Source organism: Bos mutus, chromosome 28 (genome assembly GCF_027580195.1).
Source record: "Bos mutus isolate GX-2022 chromosome 28, NWIPB_WYAK_1.1, whole genome shotgun sequence".
Classification (NCBI taxonomy): domain Eukaryota; kingdom Metazoa; phylum Chordata; class Mammalia; order Artiodactyla; family Bovidae; genus Bos; species Bos mutus.
This window is the reverse complement of record NC_091644.1, coordinates 18,102,186-18,116,400: the sequence shown is the minus strand read 5'-3', so window position 1 is coordinate 18,116,400 and position 14,215 is coordinate 18,102,186. Positions and strand designations below refer to the sequence as shown.

Sequence of the window (14,215 nt, the reverse complement as noted above, 5' to 3'; positions counted from 1 at the left end):
TCTGGGCTGTCCTAAATAACTGTCATAATAACACAGCCATGGACATCCTGTGGCTGAGTGTCTGTGCTCAGCCACGATGGTTTCCTCAGCTAAAGTTCTGGACTTGTTGGGCCACGAGGGCAGACGCGTCTTTAGGCTCTGCACACAGATTCCAAGTATTCCTTTGATCTCAGCCGAGCTGCCTCAGCTCAAAGGTATGGGGCACAGAGATCTTGTCCCTCTGGTGGCTTCAAGTGCTGGTGACACCCACGTCTGCATCTGTAGCCCCGCCTGGGGCCTGAGCTCCAGTTGAGGGTGTCCTCCTGCCTGTCTCGCATTGCTGCCTTGTGGTCACTGGCCATTCCAGACTCACTGCGTCCCAGCCTGAGCTTCACATCTTGCTCCCTGGTCGGTCCCAGCAGCAGCTTTCCCCTGTCCTGGGCCAGAACCCTTGGCTCAGCTCTTTCTGGCACAGCTCTATCCACTCCAGCAGGAAACCCCCTGAGTTCTACTTTGAAAATGTCCCCATCTGCCAGATCTCAGACACCCTGCCTGAGTCCCTGTCGGAGCCCCTGTCCCCTGCAGCCTGTGTCACTGGGATAGCCTCTACACCTGTCTGCCTATATCTGCTCTTACCCCTCATAGTGAGTCCTCAGCTCCGCAGCCAGTGTGCTTTTTAACCCCTGAGTCGTTCTTATCCCTCTTGGCTGTCTGAAGACCACGACTCCCAGTTGACTTATGTCCCTGGTGTACGAGGTGCCCACGGTGGGCCCATCGCCCCCTGCCCTCATCTCTTGTGATTTTCCCCACAGTACACCCCGCTAGCTATACTGGCCTCCCCACTGATCCTCAGGGGTGCTAGCGCATCTTGCCTTGGGGCCTTTGCACAGGTTGTTGTGTCTGCCCAGAAGGCATTTTACCCAGGTAGCATGGCTTGCTCTCCTGTTTCTTCAAGCATGTGTTCATACATTATCTTCAGTGGTACTCAGACCTCTCGCCCCGCTGCTTTCCTCTTTCCTTGGCATGTATCAGCCCCAGCACGCTGTAGAACTTGCTCACCGATGCTGTTTGTGCTGGTCTCCCAGGGAGGATGCCAGCTCCCTCTTCGCCAGGTCTTCAGTTTGTATGGCAGTGTTTTGCACCATGCTCACGCCTGGCCCACAGCAGGTAATGTTGGGGTAGACATTGCCTTGTGGCCACTGTTGGCTTGGAAGCTTTTCCCTGCAGCTCACAAGCTCTCTCAGGTGTACATGAGGCTTTGATTTGATTTTGGGGGTTCATTCCTCTGTGGGGCAGTTCCCTGGATGTTGTAACTGTGCCACCTGCCAGACCCTCCCTTGCTGGCCCTCAGCCCAGGCCTCTATGAGTAGCAGGACTTTGTGGGCTGAAGTCAGGACAAGGTGAAGGCCAGGGTGGGCAGGGGTGCTGCCTTGAATCTGGGACAGTTTTTTGTCCACTCCCTCCAGGGACAAAGGTGTTAACTTCTCAGGGATGAGGGTGCAGGGGAGGGCACTTGGTCAACCCTGGTGGTTCATGCATTCTCTTCTTGGTACGGGTTCCAGAGCAATGTCTGTCAGATACCAACAACACAGAAGGACAGAGGAAACAGGATCCTGCTCGCCAGCCCTAGCTGTGCCTCCTCTTCCTGGCACATGCACTTGGCCTTGCTGCTGGCTCCTGTAAACTGTGGCTGTGGACCATGGCTTGACTTCCTGGCCTCTGAGTACATGCAGGATCCTGCCCAAGGCCTTCCCACCAGGCCCTCACCCTGGGCCTGCCCTGGGACACATGTCTGAGCTCAGCAAGGGTTGGGGCTGAGGCTAGGAGACCTTGGGCTTGGCCACATACTAGCTGTGTGACCTCAAGCTTTACCTCTCTGAGCCCCAGAATGCAGAACACACTGTACGCCACAGTGGCTGGCACATTATAGGCACTCAGTAGACGCTGACATTCTGCCTCCTGAACTCTGTGCAGCTCACGTCTCAGCTCTTTGGGAAGGCTCGAGAGCTCTCTGTTCACATGGCCTCGGACAGCGACAGGCGCCATTGCTTATTTGGTACCTCACCCACATTTGCAGCCCATCTCATGGCTCCTTAATCCTCCCACAGTGCCTGGTACTGGGCTTGGCATGAAAAAAGATGCTGGAAATCGGCAGCCTGAGGGCTTTGGATCTTCTTGGCAGTGGGTATGTTTCAGAGATTTTGGAAAGCTTCCTGCCAGAGTGGATTTTAGGGCAGACAGCTCTAACCCTGCTCTTACCTCTGGGGCAGGTCTCTGGCACCTATCCCAGGCCAGACAAGAAGCCCAGCACAGAAGGGTGTGTGTCTGGGTTTCCTGGTCCAGCAGGGACACGTGAGGGTTGCTGGGAGCTCAGGGTGGCACAGCCTCCCAGGGTGGAGGAGGCCATGTAGCTCTGCTGGAGGGTAGGGCAGAGGGCCAGGAGGCTGGGGAACAGCTGTTGCATAGGGTGGAACGAGGTCAGGCTCTCCCAGGGGACCCATGCCACTCACTGCAGCCTCAGCACTGAGGAAATGCTGGCAGGCAAAGGCAGCATCCATTGTGACACCTGACCTGGAGGTGGGGGCCCAGGTGCTGCTTCTCACAGCCACGAACCTCTGTTCTCTGCTTTCCTCCTCGTGGCCAAAGGAACCAAAGGAAGAGTAAGACCTGGGATCTCTGGGAAAACCCAGTGGCGGGACGGACCCACGTTGTCCTGGCTACTCTGCTTTACCCTTTGAAGCCTGTGCTCCCCGACATAGTGTTCGTGCCACCTGGCCCCGAGGTGAGGAGGGAGAGTCAGGATGCAGCTCAGGTTGTCCCGGTGTTTGGATACTCGCGAGGTGGCCTCTGCCAGTCCTGCAGAGTGAGAACATTATCTGGTTGCCATTGACCGACAGAAGGGGGACACTGAGGCAGTGTGAGTGCCTCTGAAGGGGAGATAGATGTTTAAGGAGAGAGGATGGAGCAGGGTGCCTGCCCAGCAGCGCCAGAGCCTAAGCCAGCATGCGGAAAGGGAGTTGTGTTACACACGCCTGTGTGCTGTGCGCAAGCACTCACCTCTTTGTGTCACATTCATCCTGTGTCTGTTGTATTGTGTGTATTGTCCTCCTTGAGGGAGGGGCCACGGCTTCCTCTTTTATAGATTAGGAAACAGAGTGGACGGGGTGGGGCTGGGCAGCATGTCTGTGTGAGTGTGTGCATGTGTGTGTGTGCACGCTAAGTCGCTTTAGTCATATCTGACTCTTTGTGACCCTATGGACTGTAGCCCGCCAGGCTCCTTTGTCCATGGGATTCTCTATGTAAGAATACTGGAGTGGGTTGCCATGCCCTTCTGCAGGGGAACTTCCCAACCCAGGGATTGAACCTGTGTCTCTTATTTCTCCTGCATTGGCAGGTGGGTTCTTTACCATTACCACCTGGGAATTCCAGCAAAGTGTGATGAAAATAGTGTGAGACTCAGGTCCAATCCTAGGTAACCTCTCTGAGCCTTAATTTCCTCATCTGTAAAATGGGGACTATAATATCTACATTTTAGAGACATTTGAGAGGACTGAATAAAGTTGTACCTGTGAAAATCCCAGTAAGTGTTCATTCATTTTCTTCCTTCCTTCCTTCCACTGTGAACTTCCTGCAACACCCAGCAGAACGTGTGCACTCCCAGCTATTTGTGGATGATCTTCTTAGCAGATGTTGTTTAATTCTCATAACAGCTGGTTTCCAAAGGCAGAGAGCTGGAGATCTGTTTTTAAAAGACACTCACTCACTGTGAGATGTCAGATTGTCACTTAATTGCTCTGTGCCTCGGTTTCTCCACTTGTAAATCAGGGATAATGCTAGCAGTGCTGGCTAGCTTCTTCTCAGGATATGATAGGCTAACACAAGATAACAGATGGAAAGTGGTTTGAACATTTAGAAAAAGGCATCATGTTCAACCTTGTTGGCAGTTAGGGAAATGCAAATTAAAGCAACAAGGCCATACCATTTTTCATGCATCCGATTGGCAGCCATTTAAAAGAGGGATGACTTCCAGGTGGGCACAGAGGCCCTCTCCTACACTGCTGGAGAGAGTGGGAATTGCCACAGCCTTTCAGAAGGTAATATGACAATGTCTAAGAGAAGTTTACATACGTGCCCTGTGTTGTATTTAATTGGCCCATTAATGCTACTGTTGGAGAACCAAGATTAAGAGCAAAGTCCCAACCCAGTTACATGTGGAGAGATGTCCACTGCGACGTTGCCTGTGTGGCAGGAACCTGGAAATACCCAGATGCCCAACGATAGGGCTGTTTGTCTCCATGACAAAACATCCAGACCATGAGCTATTACCCAGCTCTGAAAATGGAGGAGGTGGATATGGCAGTGTCGACCTGGAGAGTTATGTGTGAATTATCGTGACACGAGAAAAGTGAATTTCTTTTGTGTAGAGGGTGTCTCTGTCATCCTAAAGAGAAATAGCAGCCACATCACTGGCGTATGTCTGTAGTACGAACGGATCTGCCTGGGTGGGGAGAAAGGCCTTGCAGGACGCGTACCAGGCCCAAGCTGCCTGCTCTGGCCATCAGATGGGTCATGTTTGGCTCAAAAAATGGAATTATTTGCCAACATGTAAAAATTGAATTCATAGTAAAAGCCAAATTTCCAGCTTTTCGTTGAGAAAACTCAGAAGCTTGGGCACAATGGGCCCACATTCCCTCTTGGCTGAAACGCATCAGCAGCGGTTGCTTTTGTACAGAGCTCGTGGCCTCTGAATGGCCGTCTTCCCCACCACTGGGTCACCTCATTTCTGTGCCCTGCCTGGCCCCTGGGATAGGTTATTGACCCTTGAAAACACAAAGGGGTGGCAGTATAGGGCTATGATGGGGGCATTTGTCTTTTATGATGTGAAAACATCTTAGAATCTTTTCTTTCCCACATTTCTGTTTCATACCTGATAATTAGAACATCTTAAGTACAGTATTCCAGGGAAACACGGGGTACCATGGGCCACTGTGTGTGGTGTGGGGCAGGCTCCATCCTGCCACTCAGCAAGAGGCTGGGAGAGGGAGCTGACTCCACGTCCGGAACCAAGGGACTGTACTCTGGGCCCTTTCTGAAGCCCCCAGCCCAGATCTTGCAGAGATGTAGAAGTCTCTCCACAAAACCCTTTTCTTCAGCTCCCCCAGCCTCCCCAGGGCTTTCCTGATCATGTATTGATGAGGGAGGGGACATATCACCTTGGGTCCAGATGCTGACCTCACCACTCACTGGTTGAGGGTCTCTGAGCAAATTGTTAACAGCTCTCAGCCTCCAGACCCTTACGAACTGGGAAGTGTAATGCCTCCCAGACGAGGGGCATAGTAAGTGCTGCCTGAAGGAGGGTGTGTGGGCCCTTGGCTAGACCGTGGGGATGGGGAAGTGAATGGGCTTGACTTGAGACACGGAGGTGAGACCGCACTAACAGACTGTTCAGTGGGAGGCAGGGACTCCCGGCTGAGGAGTGCAGGCCTCTCTTGGTGTCACTGCTGGGCTCCAAGGAGGCCTGCAGGCGAAAGAAGGAACCAGAGAACCATGGCCCTGCTGTCATGGGGCTGGGCTTGAAGGGTGGGGTGAAGCCCCACATCTGAAGGCTTAGAGATGGGAGCCCGCCTTGCTGAGCTTCTGGCTGATGGATCCCAAATCTCTCTAGAGCTTAGCTAGACAGAAAAATCCAGATCCAACTTCCCACAGACTTGCTGGGGGCAAGTTACCTCCCTTCTCTGTGCCTCTTTGGACACTGTGGCCTGGTGCTTCCTTCATAGCCAAGGTTATGAGATGAATACAGATATAAAAACAGGAAAGGACGTGTTTGTTGGCCACTTTGGCTGGGGGGGTGGTCGGAGCGGCGGGTCTGCCAAGCACACTGAGATACCCGCCTTCCCGCTCAGCACCTGGGTCCTAAGTCTGTCCCTCCCTTACCAGGTTCCATCACTCTTGAGGGATGCTATCCTAGAGTGGCGGGCAGCAGCCCTTTCCTCCACCCATGGAGCCTAGTGTATGTCACAGACCTGTCCCTGAGCCCCCGAGTTCTGCCCACAGCCATGCAACCCGTCCCCATGAGGGCAAAGAGGAGACTGTTGCCCCTGCCCTCATCTCCGTCACTCTCAGGCCGCTGTGCGATACCCAGCATTGACGATGACAAAACCACAGGCTGCAGACCCTCTCTTCTTCCCCATGTCCTCTCCCCGCCCCCGACCCCCATTTGCCTCAATTCCCTCTCCTCCTGTCTCAGACCCAATTCTCCTGGGAGCAGCGGGGGTGGGCAGTGCTGGAGGCGCTGGAAGAGCAGGGCAGCTCCAACAGGCAGCTCCTAACCCTCTCCCCCTTTTGTCCTCAGGAGCCATGAGGTGCCACGTAGCCTCCAGCTGCCTCGTGGTCTGGCTTTCTGTGCTGATCTCTGGATGCTGGGGTAAGTCCAACCCTCTGCCTTCTCCCCACAGCAGGCATGGGTGGCTGGACTAGACGACATGTGGTTGGGGTTTGTGCTCTGGGACTCCAGAGACCAGCCTTGCTGTGTGTGAGACTGGGCACGCACGTCCCTCTCTGGGCCTCAGTTGCTTCTGCAGGATTCACAGGGCTGAAAATACCAGCCATCCCCAGGGCCTGGGACCCAGGAGAGAAGGGGAGGAGCCTTGAGAAACACTTGTGCTCTAAGGGAGGCATCTGTGACGATGAACTGTCCTTCTTCTGGGATGCGGGGACAGGCCCTGGTTCTCTTCAGTTCCATGGTTGTCTTCTGAGCACCTACTGTGGATCTCCTGTTTGTCCAACTGTGGGGGTATGGAAGAAATGACATTCTCGGGAGTCAAGTCTCATCGGGGAGAAAGACACGGGTGGAACTGCTATGAGCAGAATAAAGTGGTAATAAAGGCTACATAGAGCTCCAGAGAAGCCCATCAGAAGAAAAGCTCCATTGAGCCTGTGGGCACAGGAGAGCCCGACGGAAGGGAGATGTTTCATCTGGGTCTTGAAGACTGAGAAGGTGTTTAAGAGGGAGAGACGGGGGGCATCCTGGAGGAGGGAACAACCTGAGCGAGGGTGTGGCTGCCAGGAGTCTCTCCTCCCTGCAGGGAGGACCAGCCCTCCTTCCCCTGCAGCAGCCAGGTCAGTGCCAGCTCTAGTGCCCACGGAGGAGGTCAGGGAAGGCCTGGGCATTTGCCTTCTCCTGGACAGTGAGAGAAAAGCAGCTCTGGTCTGCAGGAAGGAAGGCCAGCAGGCACAGCTGGCTGGGTGTCCCCCAGGGCCAGGGCGCCCTCAGGGAAGAGCTATGGGAACGGCGTGCCAGGCGACACAGGCAAGCACATTCCTGAGGGGGGCCGGCTCCTTCTCCCACTCCAGGGAGCCGGGAGCCTCTGGAGGAGGCCAGAGCTTCATGCTTGGTGGGTTGCTGCTGGCGTCCTGCTGCCCGAGAGTCCTGTGAAAGTTGCTGGTCCTGGCTTCCAGGCTGGGAGTGCTCTCTGCTGGAATGCCCCTGCAATGGGGAGCTCACTCCCACCCAGGCAGCCCAGGATGACAGCACAGCCTCAGAGACTCTCGGGGCAGATCCAGAAGGGGTCTCAGACCCTCTCTCCACTCCTGGCCCACTTCACAAAGGAGAAAACTGGTGCCCACAGAAGCAGCTGGCCCAGGGTCGTACAGAGCAGGGCCCAACTGGGTCTCCATCCAGATCTCTGTCCTCCCCTGGGGCTTTGGTCGAAAAATCCAGGCCCCTGCCCTTCTCTGCCCCATTCACAGAGACCTCAGTGAGGGGCCCAAGAGACCAGCTCTGACCCTCTGGCTTTGCTGGACGATGTCCTCAGCCTCCTCAGGGACTCTGTGATCTTGACATTCGTGCCCTCCCCACCCCATTAAAAAGAAATATACATGTAAAAGTAAAGCAGGTGCCAGGAGCTCGGCCGCCTTCCTGGAAGAGGTGGCAGTCTCCCCTTGGGCTCTCTAAGTTGGAGATGGTTCGTGCATCCTGAGTGGGCATAAGGCAGCAGTGAGCAGTCGGACTGCTGCGTTCCAGCCCCGCTTCTCCAAGGGGTTCTCCTGGGCAGGTTTCTTAGCTTCTCCATGTTTCAGCTTCCTTCTCTCTAAACTAGGAAGCACAATAGGACTCTGCTTCTTAAACTGTCAAAATTACCAGATGAGTTAATATGTATATCAAGCACTTAGAATAGTGCCTAGCACATACTAAGTGCTAAATAAGTGTTCAGTTCAGTTGCTCAGTCACGTCCGACTCTTTGCGACCCCATGGACTACAGCGTACCAGGCTTCTTTGTCCATCACCAATTCCCAGAGCTTACTCAAACTCATGTCCATCGAGTCGGTGATGCCATCCAACCATCTCATCCTTAAGTGTTAGTTCTTTTATTATCATCTGCATCTAAGAGGAGAAAAATGGGGTGCAGAAAACAGAGGAGTTGAGGCCTTTCCCTAGGCCACCCAGCCATTCTCTAGCCTGCCTGTGAGCTAGCCTGCTTTGCATGTGTGTGTATGTATGTATTTATGTGTCTATGTCATTGCTGGCACAGTCCCCTTTCCTGGGCCCTGTGGGGGGCAGCCAGTGTGGTTCCTCTGGCACGATGGGGCCATGTAGCCCCAGCTGATCTCTCCTCCCATTCCTGGCAGTCAATGATAGGTCAGGCCTAGGGACAGACGCCCCCTCGATGTCATATCTCTTTGTCAGCCTGTCCTCTCTGCCGAAGATTTCTACACCCCCTCCCAGCATCCCTCCTGCATCCGTGTGCTCCCTGGCATTTCTCACTGTGGGCCTGTGGGCTTATTGGGAAGGCAGGAGGTGAAGGCCTGAGGAGACCTGTCCTGACCCTTGTCTAGCCTGGGCAGTGAGCCTCCTGCCAGGTCCCACAGGCACCGGGTGTGAGGGATGTGACGGTGGAGCCCCCAGACTTCGCCATGTCAGGCCCCTTACTGCTGCGCTCCCGTGGGCCACCCTGCAGTCACCGTAACAGTGATGGGGTGCACGGGATACCTTGACAGGGAGTTGTAGGGTGGGAGGGCAGTGAGGGCTTTTTGTCCTTATCTTGAGGCTGGGCAATGGTGGCCAGAGAGGTAGAGCGATTTGCCCAGGTCACGCAGCAGCAAGTGGCAGGGCTTACCAGGCCTCACTCCCGGTTGCTGCTCCGTGCTCCTTGTCCTGCGCACCTTCTAGTCTTGAGTTTGGGGGTGGGGCATAGGGCTGTACCCCGTGTGGACCTCAGTGAGAAGCTTGGTACCTTCAGAGGCCTGGGGAGGCGGACTTGGGCTGAAGTCGGGCCTTCCTGGTCCCAGTCCAGGCTCTGCCACTCTCGGTGTTCTTCAAGCTGTAAGAATTCCCTGTCCCATCCCACAGCTCTGAGTGAGGTTGTGCTTCCTGGCCTGCTGGACACCTGATCCTTCCCACACCGAGTGTCTTGACCGCTCCCAGCTTTGCTTCCTTCTCAAATCTTTCCCTTCCTCGCCTTTGTGGGGAAGGCCTGTCGTCCAGGACCTGCAGCCCAAATTCGCCTTCTCCCTTCTCCCTCAGGCCTGTGATGGTTTAAAGCTTGAATCTTGTTTGTGTGTTTGAAACATTTAAAGCTGGTGGACTCACATCTACTTTGTAGGGAAGGATCAGTGCGAGTGGGCCGGGAATGTGCGGAGAAGGCGTCCAGGGCTGAGTGAACAGTAGATGCCAGAGCAGGGAATGAGCTGTGTGGGGCAGAGCAGAGGGGTGCATCATGGTTGCAGGCAACTGGACTCCCCTTCCTCGCAGAAGTCACCATGGTCCCCTCCCCTTGCCGCACTCACTCACATTCCCACTTGGCCAGAGGCCTTGAGGCTCCTGAGGCGGGAGGACACAGCCTCCGTGCTTTAAAAGTGTCTTTAAGTGAACAAGTGACCTGTGGGCCCTCCCCTTTCGCACTTCTCCCAGGACCCTTCCAGCCCCCACTGGCAGCCCAAGGCCACTGGGCTTCCTGGGGTAGCAGCCTGTTCCCAGAGCTCAGTCGTGCTCGGTGTATGGCAGGCGACACACGTCCCCCAGGCTCTGCCCAGCTGCCCGTGCAGGACTCTCAGTGGCTGATTATTGGCAGGTTGTGTGAAACAATACTTGAAAAAGAATGATGCTGCTGCGGGTGATGTTTTTCCCGGCTGATTTCCCTCTCCCACCAGCCTGAGCCCACCCTCGATTCTCTGGGCACCCTGAGCCTTCTCCCCTGGCTCAGCCGCTTTCCGTCAGGGAGCTCAAGGCCCCCAGCAGGGATCCATCCCCCTCTGGCTGCATGGGAAGCACTGCCATTAATTTTTGTTGCTGTTCAGTCGCTGAGTCGTGTCTGACTCTTTGAGACCCCATGAACATGCATGCCAGGCTCTTGTGTCCTCTACTGTCTCCCAGAGTTTGCTCAAATTCATGTCCATTGAGTCAGCGATGATGTCTAACCATCTTGGTGTTAATTATAGCTACCACTTATCGAGTGCTTGCTGTGTTCGAGAGCATGGTGCTAAGCGCTTTATGTATGTAATCTCATTTAATCCCCAGCACAGCAAAGAAGTTAAGTCTTGTTGTTATCGCTGTTTTACACCTGAGTAAACTGAGGTTCGGGAAGGTCGCATGACTAGAAAGAGGTGCGGGGAAGTTCCAAACAAAAGTGCAGCCCTTGACCACTGGCCTGTTTCTGAGGCTGTTGTGTATGTGAGGAGCCCCAGATTCCTCATACGAGAGGGTGTAAAGGTGTGGATGAAATGCAGTGGTCAGGGAGGGCTTCTTAGAAGAAGAGACATCTAAGAAAAAACTTGAAGAATGACTAGGAATTTGGCAAGAGAAGGCAGAAGGGCCAGCAGTCCAGGCCAGGAGGGGAGAAAGAGGCTACAACGCTTGCAGAACCAGAAGTGACACAGCTTCTGGTCAAGTGAGTGAAGGCAGGTGGGGGTGGAAATGCCGCTAGTCCTGCCTGTTCCCCACTAGGAGATCTCAGGCAATGGTGGAAATGCTGGCCTCTGTGTTCTTGGCCCTGGCCTAAACTCTGAGGCAGCCAGGTCCACGGAAATGAGGGAGAAGAGGGCTGCAGCCCATCCACATTCAGGGCCCCTGGAAGACCCAGCACAAGCCGCTAACGTGTGCGCTATACAATGCCGGCCCCATTGAGACGGGCCAACCCCCCACCCCCAGCTGACGGGGTCAGAGGGGGAAGTGCCCTCACTTGCCTACTGGGGTGTTTTTCAATACCAACAACCAGTTCTCTCACTCTCCAGACACCGACCGTGTGTCCAACAATTCAGTTCAATCCTGATGCTAACTACCTGGAATTAGGGTCCGAGTCCACAGATTTAGGGGTTCAGCTGCACTTTAGATGCTAGTGGTGAGTCCCAGGCCACCGGTACTTCTGACCAACCAGCTATAAATCAGGGCTTCCCACTAGCCCTTCTCAGGTTCAGTTAGCTAGAATGACTCACAGAACTCAGGAAAATAGTTCACTTATTACATTTACTGGTTGAATATAAAGCATAAAGCGTCCAGCTCGGGAACAGCCAGATGGAAGAGGTGCATGGGATGAGGTCTGTGTGTGGGGAGGCAGGGCCTGGGGTCAGCTGGAGCTTCCGTGTTTCTCTAGGAGCATCATCCTTCCAGCACATGGGTGTGTTCACCAACCTGGAAGCTCATCAAATCTTGGAAATCTCCAGCCTCCCATCCTTCCCTCCCTAAGGTTGGGGATGGACTGAAAGTTCCCATCAAATCACTTGGTCTTCAGTGATTGGCCCCATCCTGAGGTTTTCTGTAGAGGCTCCACTCTAAATCACCTCACTGGGAAAAGGGAACCCTCCTATCTTATTGGTGGAAATGTAAATTGGTGCAACCTCTATGGAGAACAGAATGGAGGTTCCTTAAAAAACTAAAAATAGTTACCATATGATCCGGCATTCCCACTCCTGGGCATATATCTGGAGAAAACTCTAATTCAAAAAGATACATGCATCCCAGTGTTTACAGCAGCATTATTTACAATAGCCAAGACATGGAAGCAACCTAAATGTCCATCAACAGAGGACTGGATAAAGAAGATGTGGTACATATATACAGTGGAATACTACTCAGCCGTAAAATGAATGCAATAATGCCATTTGCAGTTACATGGATACAATCCGAGTTTATCATACTAAGTGAAGTAAGTCAGACAAAGACAAATTACCAGCGATACTACTTATACATGGAATCTAAAATATGACACAGCTGAACTTATTTACAAAACAGAAACAGACCCACAGACACAAAAGACAAGCTCATGGTTACCAGAGGGGAAAGGTAGGGGGAGGGATAAATTAGGAATTTGGAATTAGCAGATCCAAAGCACTATATATAAAATAAATAGACAAGAAGGTTCTACCATACATCACAGGGAACTATATTCAATATCTTATAATAAACTATACAGTGGAAAAGAACATGAAAAGAACTGAATCACTTTTCTTTCACCAGAAATTAACACAGCATTTTTTAATTTAAAAAGTCACTTCATGTGCATAAACTTTCAGTTCAGTTGCTCAGCTGTGTCCAACTCTGCGACCCCATGGACTGCAGCACACCAGGCTTCCCTCTCCATCACCAGCTCCCGGAGCTTGTATAAACTCATGTCCATCGAGTCGGTGATGCCATTCAGCCTTCTCATCCTCTGTCGTCCATTTCTCCTCCTGTCTTGAATCTTTCCCAGCATCAGAGTCTTTTCTAATGAGTCATTTCTTCATATCAGGTGGCCAAAGTATTGCATAAACTTAGATGTGGTCAAAGGAACTCCTTATGAATAACAAAAGACATTCTTGTTGCTCTGAAAAATTCCAAGGAGTTTTGAAGCTCTGTGCTAAGCCAAATTCTGGGCACCAGAGTTGCAGTGGTTAACAAAGTAGACAGCTCTTTTCTTTACCTAGCTCCCATTCTGTGTATAGCTGGGCTGCCCAGTACAAATACAATGTGAGCCACAAGTGTGGTCTTAAATTTTCCAGGAATTGCATTAGAAAAGAAACAGGTGCAACTCATTTTAATAATGTATTTTACATAATCCAGTATAACTACAGTATTATCATTTCCACACATAATCAATATAAAAGACGAATGAGATATTTAATACTCACTTTTCCATACAGGGCTTCCCTAATAGCTCAGTTGGTAAAGAATCTGCCTGCAATGAAGGAGACCCCAGTTCAATTCCTGGGTCAGGATGATCCTCTGGAGAAGGAATAGGCTACCCACTCCAGTATTCTTGGGCTTCCCTTCTGGCTCAGCTGGTAAAGAATCTGCCTGCAATGTGGGAGACCTGGGTTTGATCCCTGGGTTGGGAAGATCCCCTGGAGAAGGGAAAGGGTACCCACTCCAGTATTCTGGCCTGGAGAATTCTATGGACTGTATAGTCCATGGGGTCTCAAAGAGTCGGACACGACTGAGTGACTTTCAGTTTCCATACAAGGTCTTCAAAAACCTGTGTGTATTTTACATTTCACCACATCCCAATGTGTACCCAGGCTCAATAGCTACACGTGGCTGGTGGCCTGGCTGACCAAATGACCTCACAGCCTTTTGCCTGCCTCGTAGTTGCTCCTGGTTGGCTTTGGGGCAGAGCAGTGAGCTACCAGGGGCCATGGCACTAGATGCAGGCTCAGTGCCGACTGTAGCCCCCACTCTGTACCCCTTGCAGAACGTATAGAATTGGCATGAGGGTACTTGACTGATGCTCTTCTCTAACTTCCAGGCCAGGTGAACCGACTGCCCTTCTTCACCAACCACTTCTTTGACACATACCTGCTGATCAGTGAGGATACGCCTGTGGGTGAGTTGGCACAAGGGCTGGTGGGCATGCTGGGTGGTGTGGGGTGGCCTCCTTTCCCACAAGTGAAAGAGATATTAGACATGGAGATGATCATCCCCCTGCGATTGGAACCTCTGCCATGGTGACGATGGGTGTTCATGTGGTCTCTTCTTGGTTGCCTCCAGGGACGGGGCACTCACTGCTTCTTGTGTTGGCCCATTCCAAAGAGAGAGGAGGTCTCAGTATCAAAGATTTTATCACATTGAGCCCAAGTTGCTTGACTTTCACTTCTACGTTAATTTTGTCCTACAAAATGGCTTGTTCCTCTTCCTCATGAAAATTTGAAGATGGAAGCTCTTATAATTTGATTTGCAGCCTTTTGTACTTTTCTGTGATTACTGAGTTTTCTCTGTACTGGATATGCCTGTTTTTTTTGTCATTAAAAAAAAAAAAAAACTGTTTAG

At 52.4% G+C, this 14,215-nt stretch overlaps 1 protein-coding gene across 1 annotated transcript in view; it reads left to right on the top strand.

Annotated features, from left to right (window-relative positions):
• The window catches only part of LOC138986105 (cadherin-23-like), a 343,994-nt gene that overhangs the window by 34,846 nt on the left and 294,933 nt on the right, over nt 1-14,215 (top strand). The window contains exons 2-3 of the mRNA XM_070364712.1: nt 6,332-6,403; nt 13,695-13,772. Of these exons, the coding sequence (XP_070220813.1) occupies nt 6,337-6,403; nt 13,695-13,772 (145 nt within the window). The 5' untranslated portion in view covers nt 6,332-6,336. The remainder of the gene's footprint in view (nt 1-6,331; nt 6,404-13,694; nt 13,773-14,215) is intronic.